Raw genomic sequence first — 24733 nt, forward strand, 5'->3', positions numbered from 1 at the left:
AACTAGAATTAAACTTCTGACATGTTAATATTGTATTAATCATTGTGTATGTGCATTTATGTTCCTGTTAAGATAGATTTTAATTATCACTGAAATATTGTTATTGTCACAGTTATAGACTTTTGTTTGTGTTTTCATTCCCCATGTGTGACCTAGTTTCTGCCGTTGTCTAATTATCAGTTAATCACCTTCATTGTGTTCACCTGTCTGCCACTCGTTATCTCCACTATATTAGTTGCTGTCCTTTTGAGTTCTAGTTTGTCGGTTATTGCTTATGTTACCCTGTGTGTGTGAACCTCCTCAATCTGAAGTTATATTAAATACCTTATTCCCTTTAAACCTTCGTCTTCGCTCGTACTTTGTGTGCACCGTACACACACCTGTGACAGTTATACACCAAAAATGAATCTTTAAATATTTTTCTTCTCCAGAAATGGACCAAACTCTATATTTCATTCTTCTTCTAATTGGTGAGTGTGTATGGGGTTTTATTTTTGGGGCCTCATTTATAAAATGTTGCGCAGAAACCATCCTAAATTTAATCTTATGATCATTTCTCAAATATGCGTAAGTTTGATTCATAGAATGAACGTACGAACAGAAAACGCACATACGCGTCTCTTTCAGATGTGAAATCTATGAATCGGGATTATACTAGGGGGCGTGTTTGTATTGGGAGGAACAGACAACCTTCTTGGCACAATACATAATTCTGTCTTTTGGTTGAGACAGGTGAAAAGCGTTTCGTTAATAGTGAATATTGACCTATTGTGCGTACCGTTGTTGCTCCCGCTGTTAGCAGGGTATAATCGCTGCATTTGGGGTAAAAAAGACAGAATTATGTATTGTGCCAAGAAGGTTGTCTGTTCCTCCCAATACAAACACGCCCCCTAGTATAATCCCGATTCATAGATTTCACATCTGAAAGAGACGCGTATGTGCGTTTTCTGTTCGTACGTTCATTCTATGAATCAAACGTACGCATATTTGAGAAATGATCATAAGATTAAATTTAGGATGGTTTCTGCGCAACATTTTATAAATGAGGCCCCAAAATAAAACCCCAAACACACTCACCAATTAGAAGAAGAATGAAATATAGAGTTTGGTCCATTTCTGGAGAAGAAAAATATTTAAAGATTCATTTTTGGTGTATAACAATATTTCAGTGATAATTAAAATCCATCTTAACAGGAACATAAATGCACATACACAATGATTAATACAATATTAACATGTCAGAAGTTTAATTCTAGTTAAAGAATAAAAATGTGAGTTGTACTTAAGAGGTTGTGTGTTTCTGTCCTGAGTCTGATGTTTATGTCTGTAGCGTTAATGTGATTATTATATCACATATTATATATTATTATATCTGCTCTCATCCCTTTTTCAGCATATCATTTGTTTATTACTCGCAACAAAAGCCATTTTCATTTTTCTTTCTTATTCATGTGTTTTTCTGATATTTTTCTCTGTGTTTCTTGTTGTTGTAATTCTCTGGACGTGTGTTAATTTGAATTTTGTAGAGATTGGAGGGTCTTTATGTTTCTGTATGTACACAATGTAATAACACATGCAAATAAACAACAGCAACACGCTCAACTCTTTATTTATGGAAATCATAAGCACAGAGAACGTCCACATAATTTCACTATGCACACAGGTGACGATGCTTCCTCTTCATATGCTGCCAATTCATAATCTTTACTCATAATAGTCCGGAAAATCATTCCATAGGTTTCAGCTCTCTGTCTTGTAAATGACTCCTAACTAATATCATTACCATAAATATTACCAATCATCATAATTTAGAACAGCGAGCTGCAAGAACAGCTTACATTTTAAAAAACCTGCAATACTCCGACAATAAAAAGTGCGTACGTCTTCTCAGACCCTGACGTGACGCTAAGCACTTTTCCACGTCAAAGACCGTCTTTATAAATATGAGCGCTGGATTTAAGCGTACACACACTCTAAGATCAAATCTGAGCGTACACACGCTTTATAAACGAGGCCCCTGGTTTCTAGTTTCATTAGGTTCCTGTTATGAAAATCATTAAATCAGACCCTCTCTTTCACAGCTGTCTGCTCCGTATCTGAATGTGTTCAGCGTCAGTATCACTTTATAAATGAGTTGAAGACCTGGACTGAAGCTCAGAGATACTGCAGAGAGAAATACACAGATCTGGCCACCGCTGACGACATGAACAACATGAACGAGCTGAACAAGAGTGTGAATGATAGAAGTGTTCAGTTAGTCTGGATTGGCATCTTAATTACATGTTAGTACATGTTTGTTAATTAACGTATCAATTAACACTTTAGTTTAAGCTATATGTAACTTTATATGTGAATTATCCTCCTTACTGAGAGCACAAAGACACTAATAATTAAAACCATTATTTTAACTCAACTCTTAAAGTGACAGAGCATATATTTCATTATTTATGAATTCACATTTTCACTCATTTAATGTTTCTATATTTAAATTAATTTCCTGCTCTTGTAACTCATGTGTAAATGCATTTATGCACCTTTTGTGCTCTTATGTTGCTTTTGTGCTGCTGTTGCAGTATAAAAATGGTCCAATAGTCATTGGAGATATTTATGCATGCATGTTAATCAGAAAAAAAAGACAGAGGTTGAAGTAGCAAGCATGTTTTGTAACACCAGTAAATGAAATTTACTGTTATAATGTTGACTGTGAGTTGACATCATATGAAGAGGAAGCAACGTCACCTGCTTCCATGTATGAATGATAGTCCATTACAACATAAATTCTAGTTGCAGAGAAATGTAATGTAGCGATTCAATAGTGAAGCTATTTTAAAATAAAAGTCAGGCACAGGTTGACATGATGTTTCTGTGCTTTTAAATGTTTCTCTGTGTGCGACTGACTGTATGTGTGTGTGTTTTCATTTGAATATGTACATTGTGAAATAATGCAGATGTTCTCTGTGCTTATGATTTCCATAAATAAAGAATTGAATGTGTTGTTGTCTTTTATTTGCACGTGTCATTAAATTGTGTGCATACAGAAACATACAGACCCTCCAATCTCTACCACATTCAAATTAACGCACTTCCAGAGAATTACAACAACAAAGACCAACACAGAGAAAAATATCATTAAAAAAAAGAATGAGGAAGAAATATGAAAAGGGATTTGCTTAGAGTAATAAATTATGTCATGCTGGATGAGGGATGAGAGCAGATATAATAATCACACAGTTTGAAGCTGCAGACAGAAACATCAGACTCAGGACAGAAACACACGATCTCTGAAGTAAGAACAACTCGTGTTCAATCTTTAACTAGAAATAGACATTTACTTTTTAATATTGTCTTATTCATTGTGTGCAGTGCATTTATGTTCCTGTTTGATTTTAATCCTGTTTAGATTTTTAAAGATGGATTTTAATTATCACTGAAATTATGTTTTACACCAAAATTAATCTGTGAATATTTGAAATCTGAGTTTATCTCTGTTTTTCCTTCCTCAGAAATGGACCAAACTCTATATTCCATTCTTCTCATTGGTGAGTGTGTTTGTGGTTTAATTTCTGGTTTCTAGTTTCATTAGGTTTGATCCTGTTATGAAAATCATTAAATCAAACCCTCTCTTTCACAGCTGTCTGCTCCGTATCTGAATGTGTTCAGCATCAGTATCACTTCATAAACGAGATGAAGACCTGGACTGAAGCTCAGAGATACTGCAGAGAGAAATACACAGATCTGGCCACCGCTGACGACATGAACGACATGAACGAGCTGAAGAAGAGTGTGAATGATAGAAGTGTTCAGTATGTCTGGATTGGGCTGCAGAAGACGGGTCGTGATGAATGGCAGTGGTCTTCAGGTGAACCTGCTCTCTATCTGAACTGGGAACCTGGACAACCAGATGGCGGAGATGAGTGTGCTGTGAGGTTAAATGGAAAATGGCATCATTTGCCATGTAGTGACAACCGGCATTTCATCTGCAACAACAGTGAGTTCATTTATAGATGCACCATATACTACATTTTATTGGAATACTAAACAGTATGACTGTTTAAATTGATCAAAGTTAGAAGAGACTGTGGATATTTGTCACACTTTCAGAATGAGAATCAGAAAGAGCTTTTATTGGCAAGTATGCTTGCGCATACAAGGAATTTGTTTTAGTGTCATAAGCTTCCAGTTCACAGAGACAACGACACAGACAATAAAAATAAGATGAGAATAAAAAAATACACATACAGTATGTAAACATAAATAAAAAAATGAAAAAGAAAAATAATTTGAAATTAAAGCTGCAAGCAGCGATAAACGGGCCCTCGCACCCGGGCTCACTGCCAACGGTGACTTCAGAAAGACAGGGAACGGTGAGCAATATGCATTTAAAAAGCCAAATATAGAGGAAAATGTTAAAGTCATTTGTATGTGCCAAACCTGCTGGTGGCGCTATGTCTATAACTTAACATTGGCCTGTAGATGTCTTCAGACCAGTACTTTTATCAAATATATGAAGTTTGGTGCAGATTGAACATGGTATGTTTGAGTTAGTGCAAAGCATGACGTATCCTGTTGCCAACAGGTGGCACTATAATTATAACTGAATATTGGCCTTTTGATGTCTTCAGACCAGGACTCTTACCAAACATACGAAGTTTTGTGCAGCTTGGACATTGCATGTTTAAGTTAGTGTAAAACAAGTCATTTCCTGTTGCCAACAGGTGGCACTATCACTATAAATGAATATTAGCCTTAAGATGTGTTCAGGCCAGGACTCTTATAAAATGTGTGAAGTTTGGGACAGATCGGACATTGCATGTTTAAGTTAGTGTGAAACAAGTAGATTCATGCTGCCAGCTGGTGGCGCTATGTCTATAACTGGAAATTGGCATGTAGATATCTTCAGGCCAGCACATTTATCAAACATATGAAGTTTGATGCAGATTGAACATTGCATGTTTAAGTTAGTGTAAAACAAGTCATTTCCTGTTGCCAGAAGGTGGCAGTATGATTATAACTGAATATTGGCCTTCAGATGTTTTAAGGCCAGGACTCTTATCAAATATGTCAAGTTTGGGGCAGATCAGACATTGCGTGTTTAAGTTAGTGTGAAACAAGTCATTTCCTGTCACCAGCAGGTGGCGTTATAATTTTAACTGAATATTGGCCTTTTGATGTGTTTAGGCCAGGACTATTATAAAAGGTGTGAAGTTTGGGGCAGATAAGACATTGTATGCATGAGTTACAACAACTTCCTGTGTCATGGTATTAATAACATGCTTTAGTACTTAGTAAGTGTTACTAGCATGTTTGACCATTATTTTAGCATGTTTAGCACACAATGGCATAATTTACAGTGTTTCTAAAAGTGCATCACTGTGTAAAACATGTCACTTCCTGTTGTCAGTAGGTGGCGCTATCACTATAACCGAATGTGAATATGTAGATGTCTTCAGGCCAGGACTGTAATCAAACATGTGAAGTTAAAGGCAGATTGGACATTGTATGCCTGAGTTACAACAACTTCCTGTTTGATGGAGTTAGTAGCATACTTTAGCTAAGTGTTGCTAACATGTTTGAGCATGTTGATAACATGTTTAGCACACAATGGCATATTTTACTGTGTTGCTAATAGTGCATCACAGTCTAAAACATGTCACTTCCTGTTGCCAGCAGGTGGCGCTAGGACTATAACCAAATACGGGAATGTATGTGTGTTCAGGACAGGCCTCTTATCAAACTTGTAAAATTTGGGGCAGATTGGACACTGCATGCCTGAGTTACAGCAACTTCCCGTTTCACTGCATTACTAGCATGCTTTTGCACTTAGCTAAGTGTTGCTAGCATGTTTTAGTATGCTTGTAGCATGCTGCCAGCATATTTATCACTTGTTGACACTTTTTAATATGCACCTAGGAGTCCATTACAGTGTTAAACATGTCACTTCCTGTTGCCAGCAGGTGGCGCTTTTTGTACTGAACACATATACATTTCCGTATTTAGTTATAGTCATAGCGCCACCTGCTGGCAACAGGAAGTGACATGTTTTACACTGTGATGCACTATTTGCAACACAGTAAAACATGCCATTGTGTGATAAACATGTTAGCAACACTTAGCTAAGTGCTAAAGCATGCTACTAACTCCATCAAACAGGAAGTTGTTGTAACTCAGGCATACAATGTCCAATCTGCCTCCAACTTCACATGTTTGATTACAGTCCTGGCCTGAAGACATCTACATATTCACATTCGGTTATAGTGATAGTGATAGGCCGAACTAAAGTCCACAAACAGGATCCTCACATAAGTCCCTGATTTGTCCAGGTGTTGCAGGATGTAATGCAGTGCCATGTTGACTGCATCATACATGGACCTGTTTGCTCGGTAAGCAAAATGCAGGGGGTCCAGTAAGGGTCCAGTGATGTCCTTCAGATAAGCCAGAACTAGTTTTTCAAATGACTTCATGACGACAGAGGTTAGAGTCACAGGTCTGTAGTCGTTAAGTCCTGTTATCTTGGGTTTCTTTGGAACAGGGATGATGGTGGAGCGTTTGAAGCAGGAAGGGACTTCACACAACTCCAGAGATCTGTTGAACATCTGTGTGAAGATGGGGACCAGCTAGTCAGTACAGGTTTTCAGACAGGCTGGCGTCACACCATCTGGGCCTGGTGCCTTCCTTCTCTTGTTCTTCCTGAAGACCTGGCGCACACCTTCTTCACTGATCTGAAGTACAGGAGTGGAGGAGAGGGCGGTTGCTGGAGGTGTTAACAGTTGTGTAGATTGACCTGTCAGGACGGATGTGGGGGGGTTCAAATCTACAATAAAACTCATTCAGGTCTTCAGCATGTTGTTGATTCACCTCAGTGCTGGGGGATGGTGTCCTGTACTTGGTGATGACTTTCAGGCCTTTCCACACTGAAGCGGAGTCATTGTCGGTGAACTGGTCTTCCAGCTTTTTAGCGTAGGTCCTTTTAGCCACTCTAATCTCTTTATTCAGAGTGTTCCTGGCCTGACTGTACAAGATTCTGTCCCCATTTCTGTAGGCGTCCTCTTTGGCCTGACGAAGGTATCTTGAGTTTTGCTGTAAACCATGGCTTGGGTCATTCCACCGAATGGGTGCCATTTGCTTCCCAATCTCTTCAAAAAAAAAAAAAGTAATTTACTATCTTTTTTTAAAGACTGAATCTAGTAATACATATATTTAACTATTCAAAATCTGTATCGGTCCATCTCAGGTAACTTTATTAAATTTTTTACACAATTATTAAATGGAAGATGGATGCATTTTTCTCAGTCCTGTTACCAAAACTCTAATGTCTTTTAAAAAGCATGTTTTAAAAATATGTCAACAAATCCCTTCATTTCCCCCTCAGGCAGGTGTTTATTTTAAAGAAATTGTTGGTTTCATGGTCAAAAAACATTATTTTTTATCATAAAAAGTCACTATTTATCTACACAAGGTGTATTTTTCTAAACTACACAAACCAAATTTTTCATTTTAAAAGGCGATTCAAACCTCAATCTTATCAATTTTCTAGGATGCAATTTATTAAACAGTAGGATAAATTATGGACCAAACTTAATTTAAAAAATAGTGGTTTAACTTAATTTTTTAAAGAAAAAACTATTTAGTAATAGGAATGAAACTGGTAACAGGAAGGAATATCCCCATTATATTAGTATACAGGTTTGACTACACATGTGAGGTATTAATGCCTGCACCGATAGAGTGAAGAGTGTTGAACATCAACTAGTGAGCTGACCTCACTGCTAAAAAAAGGCAAAATCATGTTTCTATTTAAATCTATTGGTCTGCAGAGGTTTTTGTTAGGGTTATGTTTAGGGGTAGAGGACAGGTTATAAGATAAGATATAAATAACTAAAAGATAATAAATATTACATTAAAATTAATATTAAAAATAATAAAATTAATATCTTTTCAGTTTTTCTGTGGATATTGTTTTCTTATAGCGCAGCTCACACTTAAACACCATTCTAAATATGAGTCTAATACATACTTGTCACAGGACAGAAATCATACATTTTCTGTCATACTTGCAGGAATGTAATATAAAACAACAATGCAGGAACAACCATAGGTTTTCTCTGGGCAAAAGCATTGTCTCAGTTTGAATAGAAGGCCAAAACGTTGAGAAAAAGACACATTTTCAAATTTATCTAGATCAATATGAATGTAGCCTAATATTTACATTAATAAATCTGATGACACTACTCACTCTGTTACTTTTACTCAGTTACTATATATAAGTATAGGATATATGAGTATATGAGTAACAGGACTGAAAGTAACAGGATTGAGATTTTAGGATAAAATTAGCAAATACATAAAAATCTAGCCACATGGAGTACATGATTAAATTATGAGAATACTCAGCAAATTATAGTGATTCACAAAGATTTGTATTTTTAAAATAAACAAGTAACATCTAAGAAATATTTTAGGTAACAGGACAATATATTTACAATGACGCTCCCATCCACCGTTACAATATCATCAAATATACAGAAAAGAAAATAAGACCACATGCTTTCGGTCATTTCATTGCCTTCAGAAGATCCAGATGTTGCAATATGTTGAAAATGTGTCTTGTGGAATTTTCCCAGTTTTTTAGAGGGGGAATGTGTTAGGGTAACAGGACTGAGTGAAAACTAGGGGACACGACTAAAATGTGTATTTTATCCAAATTATTATAAATTTATTTATTTATTTTTTAAATTTTTTATTTTGAAATAGCAGCATAAAGAACAGTACATTATTTCAAACAAATATAGTTACAATTTTCTCTGCCATTCAGTTTCTTTTTTTAACATAATATAAACAAATTAACAAACAAAATAAAATAAAATAATATTATTAAAGTAATTATTTTAATGGTTCGGGGGAGGTCAAATATATACAGGTGCTGGTCATATAATTAGAATATCATCAAAAAGTTAATTTACTTCACCAATTCCATTCAAAAAGTGAAACTTGTATATTATATTCATTCATTACACACAGACTGATATATTTCAAATGTTTATTTCTTTTAATTTTGATGATTAGAGCTTACAGCTCATAAAAGTCAAAAATCAGTATCTCAAAATATTAGAATATTTACATTTGAGTTTGAATAAATGACCATCCCTACAGTATAAATTCCGGGTATCACTTGTTCTTTGAAACCACAATAATGGGGAAGACTGCTGACTTGGCAATGATCCAGAAGACGAACACTGACACCCTCCACAAAGAGGGTAAGTCACAGAAGGTCATTACTGAAAGGTGTGGCTGTTTACAGAGTGCTGTATCAAAGCATATTAAATGCAAAGTTGACTGGAAGGAAGAATTTGGGTAGGAAAAGGTGCACAAGCAACAGGGATGACTGCAAGCTTGAGAATACAGTCAAGCAAATCCGATTCAAACACTTGTGAGAGCTTCACAAGGAGTGGACTGAAGCTGGAGTCAGTGCATCAAGAGTCACCGCGCTCAGACGTCTTCAGGAAAAGGGCTACCAAGCCACTTCTGAACCAGAGATAACGTCAGAAGCATCTTAACTGGGCTGTGGAGAAAAAGAACTGGACTGTTGCTCAGTGGTCGAAAGTCCTCTTTTCAGATGAAAATAAATTGTAAATAAATTTCATTTGGAAATCAAGGTCCCAGAATCTGAAGGAAGAGTGGAGAGGCACAGAATCCATGTTGCTTGAAGTCCAGTGTGAAGTTTCCACAGTCAGTGATGATTTGGGCTGCCATGTCATCTGCCGGTGTTGGTCCACTGTGTTTTCTGATGTCCACAGTCAACGCAGCCATCTACCAGGAAATTTTAGAGCACTTCATGCTTCCTTCTGTTGACAAGCTTTATGGAGATGCTGATTTCATTTTCCAGCAGGACTTGGCACCTGCCCACACTGCCAAAAGTACCAAAACCTGGTTCAATGACCATAGTGTTACTGTGCTTGATTGGCCAGCAAACTCGCCTGACCTGAACCCCATAGAGAATCTATGGGGTATTGTCAAGAGGAAGATGAGAGACACCAGACCCAACAATGCAGAAGAGCCGAAGGCCACTATCAGAGCAACCTGGGCTCTCATAACACCTGAGCAGTGCCACAGACTGATCGACTCCATGCCACGCCGCATTGCTGCAGTAATTCAGGCAAAAGGAGCCCCAACTAAGTATTGAGTGCTGTACATGCTCATACTTTTCATTTTCATACTTTTCAGTTGGCCAAGATTTCTAAAAATCCTTTCTTTGTATTGGTCTTAAGTAATATTCTAATATTTTGAGATACTGATTTTTGACTTTCATGAGCTGTAAGCTCTAATCATCAAAATTAAAAGAAATAAACATTTGAAATATATCAGTCTGTGTGTAATGAATGAATATAATATACAAGTTTCACTTTTTGAATGGAATTAGTGAAATAAATCAACTTTTTGATGATATTCTAATTATATGACCAGCACCTGTATGTAATAATCAAATTCCATATTAAATAATGTTAAATGTTTTATTCTTGTATTGTGGGGGGTTCAGGAAGCAACCAGCGCCTTGTAAGTGCTTTTTTACCAGCAATTGTTAAAATGCCAAATAGGTATCTTTCAGGCCATCTTGTCTGGAGATTCGTATTTCCTAAATATAATGTGGAAAAGTGCAAAGGCAGTGTAGTGTTAAAAATGCCTTCCACTGCTTTGTGAAGCTCCACCTTAAAGGGTTTTATCACTGGGCATTCCCAGAATATATGCCAGTGATTGGCTTCCCGAAACCCACACTGACTCCAACATTTGGTGTCCCCTCCTTCAATATGTGCTTTCTGTTTTGGTGTAATAAAAAATCTGATAAGACATTTCCACCCAAATTTCCGCCATATGTGAGAATTAGTATATTTCCACGGAAATTTACATATATCAAGCCATTCTTCACTTGATATTAAAAAATTACCTTCTTTTTCCCATTTTTCTTCAATATATTCTGTGGTGTGAGTTTTTTTTATCCTAAGACCTTTATAGAATTTAGAGATGACACCCTTATTTAAATCACCTTGGTAAGCACCTGTAAATATCTTCAATATTGGGTCATCAAAGTCTGTTTTATTTTTGATGTTGTTTTCAAAATGATTACGAAGCTGGAGATATCTATAAAAATCAGATTTCTCAAGGCAGTATTCTTTCTTCAAACTTTCAAAGTCTTTCAACTCTCCCTTTTCCGTAAGAGAATAGAATGTTGTTATTCCTTTGAATCTATAATCCATTCTATTTGGCTTAAATTCAGGGTCATAGGCACACCATTGAATTATTTGTAATTTACGATCTAATTTATATTCTTCCTTTATTGTATTCCAGATTTTTAGTTGGGCTTTAATCCATGGGTTTTGGACTTTTTCCATAAATTTTCCTAAACTCTTATGTACCAATAATGCTTGAATTGGGGGGTCATTCATTATGGAGAGTTCGATATCTTTCCACCTAGCTTGGTATGTTGGGTTACATATGTTAATTAAAGATTTAGTCTGGGTTGCATAGAAATAATCCCTAAGGTTGGGTAATGCCATACCTCCTTCCTCCATTGGAAGCTGTAATGTTTTGAATTTGATCCTGGGTTTTTTCCCTTGCCAAATAAATCTGGAAATGATCTTATTTAATTCAGACCAGTTTTTTAGGGGAATTTCTACCGGTAGTGCTTGAAATAGATAGAATTGACTCAATAAAGATGAACATTCTTCCACGATATCTCTATGACTAAGGCCAAGGAAAGAGACGGTATTCCACCTATGTATGTCATCTTTAATTTTTATTAAAAGTGGGTTAAAATTTGCCTCTGCTAGTGTCGAAGTTTCTTTCGTTAAGTATATTCCTAAATATTTCAGCGAATCCTGATTCCAATTAAGGTCAAATTTATCTTTAATATATTTTGGTGGTATATAATTAAAAGTCAAAATTTGCGTTTTTTTGTATGTTTAATTTGTATCCTGCATACCTATCAAATTTTTCTAGAAGATTCATTAATTCAAAAAATTTATTAGTGGGATTACTTAAATAAATCAAGATATCGTCCGCATATAATGCCAATTTGTGATCTTCTCCATTTATACAGATGCCTTTGATGTTTTCAGTCTGCCTTATCCACTGTGCGAGAGGTTCTATATAGAGTGCAAAAAGCAGTGGTGAAATTGGACACCCTTGTCTTGATCCACGTTCTAATATAATGGTATCTGAGAGGTACCCATTTATTTTTATCCGGGCAGATGGTTTATTGTATAGTGTACGGATGCCCCTAACAAAAATTTCGTGCATGCCAAATCTTTCAAGGACTTTATATAAAAAGGGCCAGCTTACGGAATCAAAAGCCTTTTCCGCATCTAAACTAATTAAAAGAGCCTCAAGTTTGTTTTGCTGAATTCGGTTTAATATATGTAGAGATCGTTTAATATTATCATGTGTTTGTCTTTGAGAAATAAACCCAGTTTGATCGTTATGTATTAGTTGGGGGAGAATCTTTTCCAGTCTTTTGGCAAGGATGCTAGTATATAATTTGTAATCAACATTCAAGATCGAAATTGGTCTGTATGAACCACATTCTAATTTATCTTTTCCATCTTTTGGGATAACTGAGATCACCGCCTCACTCCATGATGGAGGCATTTTGGCCTCCATTAACAATGTATTGCAAGCCCGAAGAAGACTCGGTATTAATTCAGATAAAAAAGTCTTATACCACTCTGCCGAAAAGCCGTCAGGACCAGGAGACTTATTCGTCTTGAGCCTGGAGATGGCGTTATTTAGTTCTGTCTCAGTTATTTCTGCTGATAATATTTGATTTTGTTCCTCTGTTGTAACTGGTAAATTGAAAGAGTCAAGGAATTGTCCAATCTGTTGCTCATCTTCTAGGGGTGGTTGTGTATATAGTAATTTGTAGTATTTTTTAAATGTTTTTTGTATTTCGTTTTGTTTATATTGTATGTTTTTAGAATTCAAATCCCTCCGTTTCGGAGTCTTTCATCTAGAGCAGGGGTCGGCAACCCGCGGCTCCCGAGCCGCATGCGGCTCTTTCATCTCTCTGCGGTGGCTCCCTGTAGCGTGGTGTACAATACGCAGGGGGAGGTGTCCCCCCGACTTTTAATACAACCTAAACTCTTCCCCTGCACTTTTTTCTTGGTCCAGTGTGTTAAAGTAGCGGTTTTCAAGGGCCAATGTGAATAAAACATCATTTAAATGAAAAGAGAAAAGATAGTCACGTCGTTTTGGATACGTTTTATTTGTATCCAAAACGATGTGAACAAGGAGCGCTGAACGCTCTCATGCGCTGTATGTTTCATTCATACTCAAAGCTGGAGGGCGCTGTTGCGCAGATAGTCCAAAACGTACTCATATGAGAAGTAGTAATAACTTTTGACAGGCATCCCCCTATCGCTGTAGCTAAGCTGAATAACAACGTGAAGACGATGTGTGTTTTTCATGTCTTCTCCAGGTAATAAATATGAATTATACAGTGGTAATTGACAGCATTAATTACAGTACAGAAGCTATAAAATATATGTTCTGCCTTATTCTGTGATAAAAATCTAAAAAGTATTTGTAGTATTGTACTGATTGTACAATCATAACCATAAAATTGTCATTAGTAAAATAGTTATCAAAAATATTATAGAAGACAAATTATTGGTTATTGTCCAGCAGTGTATTTTATTTCTTAGCCAATTGAAAGTAAGAGATAATAATTTTCATACATACATAAATGTAGTAGTAATAATAATAATAATAATAATTATAATATTTATTTGACACTTCTGTCCCCCTCCCTTCTGAAATGATTGCTACTCTCCTGCCCTGTAACATAACGGAATATAAAACTTTAGCTATATGGCGTGTTATCTTTATTTGGACATGAAATATTTTGTGGCTCCACATGAATTTTATTCGGTAGGAAAAGGGCCAAAATGGCTCTTTTGGCGTTGAAGGTTGCAGACCCCTGATCTAGAGAGCCACTAACAGAAACACCAAGGTTCTGAGTCTCTGGCCTGACGAGGAAAGAGATTTCAAGACAGCTAAGGTTTAACTCAGCCCCTGAGCAAACCTTCTGTAACCCTTATTACGAGGTAGTAATAATGTACATAGGTTTAATAGTCTAAAGTAGTCGTAGAGGTTATCATAAATATGATTTGGACCAGAATCAGAAGACTCTAAATTGTTAAGAGCCTGAGAATTGAATATCAATAAAAAAAAAAAAACCACACCTGAATGACAGTTTAGACAACCTGTATTAAATTCACAGGGTGGAACATACATACAAGAAAAAAACACATTTATGAAAAAAATAACAAACTAAAATAATAAAGTGCGCACGTAAACAAAACAAAAACCCTCTCTTTTCAGTATCTTTGAGCTCAGTTCGTCCTCGGATCAACTTGCCTTGGTCGACAAGAGTTCAGTTTCACCGTTGGGGCCCTTTTTTTTTTTTTAACTTGTGATAGTGTTTGTCCTACCACCATGAAGATGAAGAAGATGATCCTGGCAATCCACCTAAAGTCAGAGTCACAAACACGGTTGGCTCGCCACCCAGCCACCCGGACTGGGAATCTATGAATCTCTGGGAGAACGTCTGGAACGTGTGGATCTGTATCACTCCGTGGAAAGGATCTCTGCACGATGTTTCCAACTCTTTACCAAAACCTGACCTATAAATAAGGCCAAATAATTTCTTTCAATTACCATTCAGTGAATAAATGGACTGCTACAGGCTTCTACAAAATAAAATTAGATAATATTTCAGTACACCTATAATGCAATATAAAAATCTTTCTCTCGTTGTACAACAGCTCTTATGTTTCTTCTCAGGTATCAAAATTATATGAATTTCTCTCTAGTATCAAAAGTACATTTACATAAATTGCATCCTTCATAAAGACACATTTCAAATTCAGGTTTTATGAAACCTTACGGTAGTAACATTAACAGTATGAAGTATAAAACTGCATAAATTGCATGTAAACATTAATCAAATTGTATCACTTTAAATTAGAGGCATTAAGGTGCTTATTTATCCCCCTCTGCACTGGTAACAGTGGAAAGAATGCACTAAAAATATTACCTCTTTAAACTTCAGTGACCACAATTAAATCCACAATTTTTAACATCATTATTTAACAAACTAACTATTTAGCAACAGTATGAAAAGTTAACATTTCTTTTTATAACCCACAAACGAAATAACTTGATGGTTTCAAAGACATTAACCAGTATTTCACTAGCCCATTGTGGCTACTTACCTTATTAACATATGCACACAGCAGGCTTTACACAATGAGCACCTTTGCATTGATTCACCTATTAACACAGATTAACATAGATGCTAGCGAACTCCTAAACTCAGCAGACTAGGTTAAATACAAAAATGGGCAGCAAAAGCCTGGCCTGTTAGCATGAATATTAGCGAACTCAGATGCCTAGATAAACAACTCACCATTTTAACGGAATTCACTGCCTTTAGCTCCGTGGCAACAGTGGATTCAGGCACAGCTTTCGTTTACACTCTATATTACAATAAGTTATAGTCAGTATAATCCATAATGATTACAGAACTTGTTTAATTCACTTCATATTGTTTTGTCCATCTTACCAAGCAGATAACGCAGCCTCCTATGCTCAAGTGCAAGCGCCAAAAGAACAGGCAGTGACGCGCAACTGTAACGGAGCCTAGCTGGCAGCTGATTGGTCAGCTCAGTGCCTCATAGAATTCACCCATTGGCTCACTTACAAGTCCATCAAAGATACAAAATTAAAGTTAACCCTTTCGTGACTGGGTTAGACAGCTAAATAGGGTTTCTCATTATTAAACCTAGCTACACTTCCTTATCGGATTTGGCTACCCTTCAGTTGCAAAGGACCCAGCAGTGACGGACCCCGTCTGACTCTTGCCGCTCCGAAAGCAGCACAACCCAGTCCGCAAAGGACCTCCGCAGTGGCAGACACTGCCTGAAACCCACGGCTCCCCAACGACGCAGCCAGGCTGCAAAGGACCCCGTGAAGACCCATCTGACCCAGCTGCCCGGTCCATGCTCTAAGGACGCTTTGTGGCACAACAGAAGTTCAGCATCCTCCAGGTCAGCATTAACGGCTACCGGAACGTAACTCTGTGCCCTCCCCACTGCACGCAGTCTGCATCACCAGTGGAAGACGTCTCTACCGCCGGACTGATCACTCGCCTGTGGAACGTAATTATAAACTTACCAAACCTCTTTCCTAAAGACCTTGGCTTAGTTTATACCTGCAGCCTATGTTTCTCTGACCTGTTTAGATAACATTTACTTGGGGTCAGCATTACGAATAATAGCTATATTATTTGTTCAGAGATAAATAAGCAGTTATTTATCATTAATTCCACCAGAGCCATTAAGTGGTTCCCATAAGCAACATTTCCATAGAAATCTATTCCATTGCTTCATTCAGCTCAACAGCATTGCATTCAACCATTCTGTGTTCATTCCATTTATTTGTTTCTGCGATTCATATTTAGTACCTTCCTTCATATTTAGTTGTCTATTATTCTCTATTAGCAGTGCATAGTCACTTATTGGTATCATCACTAGTTGTTGTATTTACTCTTGCATATCTATTGTTAATACATTTCATTTATCCTATTACAATTGTGTCTTCTTTGTGTTGATGATCCAAGGCTCTACTAGCTAGCTAAATCACCAATCTTTCAGATAAATCAGTTGACCAGCTCCCTCCAATGTGTGCGATTCAAATTATTGAACAGCTTGTGGGAAACACGCCCACATTGCTAAACTACCAGTCTTTGACTGGTGCACTAAACTAAGTGAGGTGGGAATTGGTCATCTGATATACTCATAACCGCACCTCGAGTGACGTGTGACCCAAAATCACAACGTCTTAGTTGACGTGAGTCTAACACACTACATGTTTTTGCCTGTAGGTTGGTATAAGATGAACCAGGCAGTGATCAGAGAGTGGTATGCATTCTTTATTGTGGTGTAACAATGGTCCAGTATATTACTTTCTCTGGTGGGGCATGTAACATGTTGTCTGTATTTTGGCAGTTCACGGGAGAGATTTGCTTGATTAAAGTCCTCAAGAATGATTAAAACAGAGTCTGGGTGTTGTTATTCTGTCTATGTGATCTGATCAGCGAGTTTTCTCACGTGTGCTTGCGGAGGAATGTAAACACTCATGAGAATGAACGAGCAAAACTCCCGCGGCGAGTAGAAAGGCTTGCAGTTAATGAAGAGCGCTTCTAGATCTGAACAGCACATCTTCTTTTACATCAATGAGAGGTGGTAAACAGATGTAACTGTGTTAAAGCATGTCCTGCCATGGCACGATTTCCCCGTTGATTCTGTGTCGCGGTCTGCTCTAAACAGCTGAAAGCTCGGCAGATGAAGCACGCTGTCTGGAATGGCGTCATTCAGCCAGGTTTCCGTGAAACTCAGAGCAGCAGAATTTGAAAAATCCTTATTTATCCGAGAGAGCAGAAGGAGTTTGTCTGTTTTGTTGGGTAGAGAGCAGAGATTCGCCAGATGGATGCTAGGCAACGGCATTCGAAATCTGCGCTGTCTGAGCTTTACGAGCGCGCCAGCTCTCTTCCCCCGTCTGCGCGTCCTGCGTTTAATCAGCGCTGCCGCTCCACCGACTACTATGTCCAGCAAAACCCTCGCTGCAGAGAAATGTAATGTAGTGATTCAATAGTGGAGCTAATTTACAATTAAACTCATGGCGCAGGCCTGCTGGAAAAACCAGCATAGACCAGCATAATTCCCATGCTGGTTTATGCTGGTTTGGTGCTGGTGGACCTGCTGGACCTGCAAGACAATGCTGGTCTACCAGCATGGTCTTGCTGGTGATGCTGGTCTACCAGCATGGTCTTGCTGGTGATGCTGGTCAACTAGCATGGTCTTGCTGGTGATGCTGGTCACGAGTATCCCAGGTAGCCAGCAGAATCGGGCCAAATGCGGCTGAATGTCGGCTCACTGACCAGGTCCGGCCCAGTAATGGTTGCTAGATTTGGCTAGGTTTTGGATCTGTGGATCTGGCCCGATTCTGGTTGACACATTTAGCCACATTCAGCCTGACTGTGGGCCAGAAGTCTCAGTCCTAAAATGTCAAAAATTCACCTTTTACTCCTTATTTGCTCCTCATCTGAATATTTGGTCCCCACAATGGAAATTAAACCTGTACACACACACAATCAATCAATTAGGCTGAATTATAAAATTACAAAAATATATATTTTTAAACAAAACGCTTTAGAGTTGTCAAACCTTTTGCCTGTCAAAGTTATTTATTCAATTGTATTATTATTTTAATTAATATTTCTATTAATTTTTAGGCTGACCTCAAATGGACTTTGCTTATAATTTAAAAATGTTCCCTTCCTCTAAATTGACACTTTCTGATTGTGTGTGATTGCAAAAAGTGATACCTCAGTAAGCAGTGTTAAACTTTTACAAAATATGATTTCAGATGTTATAATAGTGATTTTATTATGTCCAAATAAAAGTACCACAGCAAAACTTGGGCTAGTGGGTAGAATGAGCCAATAAGATTCTCTGCTGCCATCTTCTGAAATCAGTGAGTGAAACTTTATTATTAATAACTGTAACTATATATATATATATATATATATATATATATATATATATATATATATGTATATATGTGTGTGTGTGTGTGTGTGTGTGTGCGCATGCGTGTATGGAGATGGTCCTCAATGCAGAACACAAGATCCAGAGGGTGTGGTTGGATCTAGATCCAACTCCTCCCACCTAACATTTACCTAAACCTACCTGTCTCGACCTCCTGATCCATAAACCCACCCATCCCCACCCTAAACCTACCAATCTCCACCCCTAGATGTGGATCCAACCCCACCCCCTGGATCTTTGTTCTGCAGTGAGGGGCTACTGCGTTTTTGTGACAAATCAGGACATAGATTTGTATAATGACAAGGGTATGACAGGTATTACAAGGTGAAGGTGACTTTTCAGGACATTACCTGACCATGTCCTCACTTTTCAAAACGCTTATAAATCACAGAATGGAGTGTATTGAAAATCTGAAATAGCACAAAGTTTCCTGTAAGGGGTAGGGTTAGGTGTAGGGCAATAGCACATACAGTTTGTACAGTATAAAAACCATTACGCCTATGGGATGTCCCCACTTTTCACAAAAACAAACATGCGAGTGAGTGTAATTTATTTAATTAATTAATTTTTTTTTTGCCAGGGAAAATATAACATGATGAATTAAATGTAGCCTACATCTCAGATTATAAAAAAAAAAAAATAAAATAAATCAATATAAATGTAACTTTAACTATTTTACACCTCACGTGCAAAGCCCGCGAAAGAAGCAGAGGTTATATAAGCTGCGGTTGTCACATCACGCGCACAGCCGGACTCTGAGTGGACATCACCTGACGGGAGAGCTTTCACGAGGTAAAGTATTGTTTGTGTACATAAGTATAAAATCGACGGCCTGTCATTTAAATGTACCATATGCCTACTGTTCACTGTTCAAACGAGCCATTCCGTCTTTATTTTCTACGGCCCGCTCTTCAGCTCCGTTAATTACCGTTAATGCCGTTCTGTGTGCCACTCTCTCTCTCTCATCGTGTGTGATCGAGCGAGCGAGAGACAGAAGACTCACACAAGCCAATGTAGCCTATCCTTATGAGATAACAATAGTAAAAATAATATTTCTGCTTTTTAATAACAAATAATTACAATAAAAGTAAAACATGTATGCATGTGTATACACCAGGGAAGCAATAAAAGTGATGTTCAAGTAAAATTATAATTATTTTCAATAATGAAAATATTTATTTTTTTCTTTCTTTTTTCAGATTGTCATTCGATTGTTGTAAGTCATCAGTCAAGCAGTCATCCTGCATCTTGGATTTGCCATGTTCAGTTTGTACAAACATTATCTGATATTGAGTGAGGCTTTTTCTTTTTCTCCCCTTTGTTTGTGTGTCAGTAGCTGCTGCACCCCAAAGCCTCCACACCACAGCTCAGCTCAGCACACCACAGCACAGCAGCACAGCACACCACAGCACACCACAGCTCAGCTCAGCACACCACAGCACAGCACAGCACAGCACACCACAGCTCAGCACACCACAGCACACCACAGCACACCACAGCTCAGCTCAGCACACCACAGCACACCACAGCTCAGCTCAGCACACCACAGCACAGCACAGCACACCACAGCTCAGCGCAGCACACCACACCACAGCTCAGCACACCACACCACACCACACCACAGCTCAGCACACCACACCACACCACAGCACAGCACAGCACACCACAGCACACTACACCACAGCACAGCACAGCACACCACACCACAGCTCAGCACACCACAGCACAGCTCAGCACACCACAGCACAGCGCAGCACACCACAGCACAGCGCAGCACACCACAGCACAGCACAGCACAGCACAGCTCAGCACAGCGCAGCACAGCACAGCTCAGCACACCACACAGCTCAGCACACCACACCACAGCTCAGCACACCACACCACACCACAGCTCAGCACACCACAGCTCAGCTCAGCTCAGCACACCACACCACACCACACCACAGCTCAGCACACCACACCACACCACACCACACCACAGCTCAGCTCAGCACACCACACCACACCACAGCTCAGCACAGCACACCACAGCTCAGCACAGCACACCACAGCACAGCACAGCACACCACAGCACAGCACACTACACCACACCACAGCACAGCACACCACAGCTCAGCACACCACACCACAGCACAGCACAGCACAGCACAGCACAGCACACTACACCACACCACGCCACAGCACACCACACCACACCACAGCACAGCACACCACAGCACAGCACACCACAGCCACAGCACAGCACAGTCTTTGGCTTTGTAAGTATATATATTTTAAGCTGACTGTCAAACATTTTCAAAAAAAATTTATTTAGGTTCATTAAATATATGTCATGCAGCAGTTATTTATTTATTTATTTAACAGTCTAGCATTATCTGATCTGTTTTAAAAGTTATGTATTTTGTAGTTTGTTAGTTAATTTTAATTATTTAATTGCACAACATATTATGTGAATAGTGTAATAATGTTTCTGCTACATTTCTTCTAATATTTTTGTGATTACTTTTTCTTCCTAACTGGTCTTTATGCTAAGTTAGGAAAACCAGCTTCATGTTTAAATAGGCAAACTTGTACCACATATACCAGACTGACACACACACACACACACATATATATATATACCAGGACAGCCAGGCACAAGAATCGTTTCTTCCCCCAGGCAATCTACAGAACAGTTAAATGCTTTTTTATTCTCATCTTATTTTTATTGTCTGTGTGTCGTTGTTGTCTCTGTGAACTGGAAGCTTTTGACACTAAAATAAATTCCTTGTATGTGCAAGCATACTTGGCAATAAAAGCTCTTTCTGATTCTGATATATATTTTTTATAAATATATATTTATTTATTTTTTTGATGGAGAAACTGAGAAGTTTATAAACAAGGCATGGAAGAAGAGAGCAGGTCCTACAACAAAGAAATTCTTCTTAAGGTATGCTCCAAATTAACCATTTACCATTGAGTTCACTGAGATCTGACTAACTATGTGTCCCCTCTTTATCTCTCTTTCCTTTTTTCTGTCCTCTTTTAGGATAAACTTGAGGTCCTGGGAGTTCTTAGAGGTTCTAAAGTGTTTTTTATGCATTTGTTGATGTCAAATTTTCAATAATAAATTCAAATAAATTCTCATACTTTTTACATTTATATGGTGTCATTCCTACTGGGGGGTATTGAAGGGGGAACTGCGTGTGTGTGTGTGTGTGTGTGTGTGTGTGTGATATTTGTGGAAACAAAATTGTTAAAAAAATCCTGGCTTTAATAATACATTTTTGTAGTTTTTAGAGAACCAATTAATTACATGAACAGTTCTTATCCATGTAGGCTATATATATATATATATATATATATATATATATATATAATATTGTTTTGGTAAATTTTGTTGTTGTTATTAATTAAATTAATTAATTTAATATTGGTTTGTATTTCATATACATTTCCATTTGGTATCCAGACTCGGGCCAGTACCGACTAATTGTATAATCTATGCTGGCGTGATTGTGGCCCGATGCCTTCAGTGTCGGCTCAGTTTCAGCAACTGGACTCGGACCAGCGTACTCGGGCCGATTCTGGCACGTCATTCACTCCCATAATTCACAAGAGTCCGGCAGCCGCATCCGGATTTGGGCCGTTATCGGGCCAGATCATTTTGGCTACCTGGGATACCACCAGTATCCCATGCTGGTCACCAGCATACCAGCACCAAAACACAACATATGCTGGTCTATGCTGGTTTTTCCAGCAGGGGGTTGACATCAACTTTCGGTGCTTCTAAATGTTTCTCTGTGTGCGACTGACTAACGGTATGTGTGTCTTTCATTTAAAGGGATCACAACTCGGAATACACAACTCAGAAAATAAAATACTGATACGATACCACATTGTGAGGCTTTTGGTTGTAATTTTCAGTCGAAGGGCAACAAAAGAAGCGATATAATGTAAGACTTTGCTTTTCTAGCGATAAGAAGAAGAGAAAAGAAAGGGAAGATGCCTGTGGACGAATAAAACTTCCTAAAGACCCGCTTCTTTTTTATCTCCACTTTAGCCCTGATGCCTTTGAGTCTTTTAGTAGACCACAGCTACTGAAAGAGCTTACAAACGGCTGAGACCAGAAACGCTAGATGCCATCTGTTAGGATTTACACATGCCGACACGCAGCTGCTGGAGGAGTTTCTCAGCGCGGACTTCCCCTTTAGATCCGGGGTGTTTACACTCCTTGTGGGGAAAAATTGATGGTACAGCATTTGGTTTAAACCTATACTTATATCCATCGCCACCTGTGAGCTCTTTCAGTAGCTGTGGTCATCATATCAGTATTTTATTTTCCGAGTTGTCTATTCCGAGTTGTGTTGTGGTAAAAATAGCAACAGATAGCGCTAGTAGCTCACGGAGTGCAACCATTTTACATCATCAGAAAAATGGCGGCCCCCATAGTTCAAAATATGTATAAAAAGATTAATGGGTTTTTTACTACATATTTCAGTAAGAGACATAATTTACGTTATATTAAGCCATACAAGTCTTAATACCCAGGGATCCCTTTAATGGTTTGAATGCACACATTCCAGCCAATCAGAATTGAGTTTTTAAACAGATCATGGTATACTTTAAAATATCTTCAACATTGTGAATATTCAATATATTACCCGCTGTGGAAGCAGCTCAAGTCTTTCAATGATGTGTTTTTGATTTTTCCACTGCTGCTCCTGTTCACATCCAAACCATAAAGAATTGTAAGAATAATGATAAACGGATTTATGAATCTTTTTCTCATTTGTTTTTCTTAAAGAGAACACAGGACTCGTCTTTGTCAATCAGATGATGAATTGGAGAGACGCTCAGAGTTACTGCAGACAGAATCACTCTGATCTGGTCAGTGTGAGGAACCAGAATGAGAATCAACAGGTTCAGCAGTTCATTAGTGATAGACAGTTATCTGGATCAGAAGTCTGGATCGGCCTGTTCAGATTCAGAGACTCATGGCAGTGGTCAGATCAGAGTGACTCCTCGTTCAGATACTGGATGTCTGGTCAACCTGATAATTATGGAGGTCATGAAAACTGTGCAGTGTTAATACCGAACACTCAGGGACAATGGAATGATATCTCTTGCACCGACCAATATCCTTTTGTGTGTCATGAAGGTGAGAAGATCCTCACAAAACACACACAATCCATCCATCACCTACAGATCTCCTAAAGTTCATGTCTGACATGACAGATCCATGCACAGCATTTGTTCTGCATGTTGTTTTGATCAGTCTCTCTCTAGCTTCAGCTTGTGGTTTGTTTGGTTTCCAGATGAACTGATTGTGATCAGAGAGAATCTGACGTGGGCTGAAGCTCTGAGATACTGCAGACAGAATCATGTGGATCTGGTCTCGGTTCATTCAGAAGAGATTCAGCGTCGTGTGATGAACGTGGTTAAACGGGCGTCTACTGCGGCGGTGTGGTTGGGTTTACACAACTACTGCATCATGAACATGTGGATCTGGCTGAGTGGAGAGATCGTGTGCTATCAGAACTGGGCTCCAGGGAACGGAACGACTCCGGAAAACTGCAGCCTCGAGAAGAGAAAAGGAGCAGTTCAGTCTGGAGGAGATCAGCGCTGGATCAGCCTTCCTGAATCTCACAAACTCAACTTCATCTGCAGCAGAAATTAAGAGCTAATGTGTTTACTTACATTCACGCTTTTCATAGGCTGCTTCATTATTTTTCTGATTTACTTTTATGTTTGAATTGTTCTTTAGATTTGTTGTTTTAGTTAAACTTCTAAATTAAATACATTTACAAAAATTAAGAGACCATAGACACAATTTGTGTATTTTCAGCTTCAGTTTTAGTCCTTAACATGTCAGATGGTAATCAGCAAGAAATGCTTTCATTCTTAATTGTCTTTCTTAGTTTTTTTCCAAATATATTAATGTGATGGGGTTGAATAACCCAACACATTTAAATAGATACATTGCCTTCCATTTTAATTTGTGGTTTTGTTTCTCTCTCATATCGTCCTCTTCTTTCTGGATCAAAATATCTGCATAGATGTGGGTACAATTTCTGATTTCTGATGTTTGTCAA

The 24733-nt window shown here is 38.2% G+C and overlaps 1 protein-coding gene across 2 annotated transcripts; it reads left to right on the plus strand.

Moving 5' to 3' along the window:
• Positions 1 to 433: 433 nt before the first annotated feature.
• LOC131538774 (C-type mannose receptor 2-like) lies at positions 434 to 24339 on the plus strand. Of its 2 annotated transcripts, XM_058772886.1 has the most exons (5): positions 434 to 470; positions 2082 to 2233; positions 3778 to 3988; positions 23446 to 23799; positions 23957 to 24339. In XM_058772886.1, exons 1-5 carry the CDS (start codon positions 434 to 436, stop codon positions 24316 to 24318), a joined length of 1116 nt encoding a protein of 371 aa, XP_058628869.1. In that variant the 3' UTR covers positions 24319 to 24339. The 2 variants fall into 2 exon arrangements, with proteins under 2 accessions (XP_058628869.1, XP_058628867.1); XM_058772884.1 differs by lacking the exon at positions 2082 to 2233 and having other exon boundaries at positions 3632 to 3988.
• Positions 24340 to 24733: the final 394 nt, after the last annotated feature.

Source organism: Onychostoma macrolepis, chromosome 04 (genome assembly GCF_012432095.1).
Source record: "Onychostoma macrolepis isolate SWU-2019 chromosome 04, ASM1243209v1, whole genome shotgun sequence".
Lineage (NCBI taxonomy): Eukaryota > Metazoa > Chordata > Actinopteri > Cypriniformes > Cyprinidae > Onychostoma > Onychostoma macrolepis.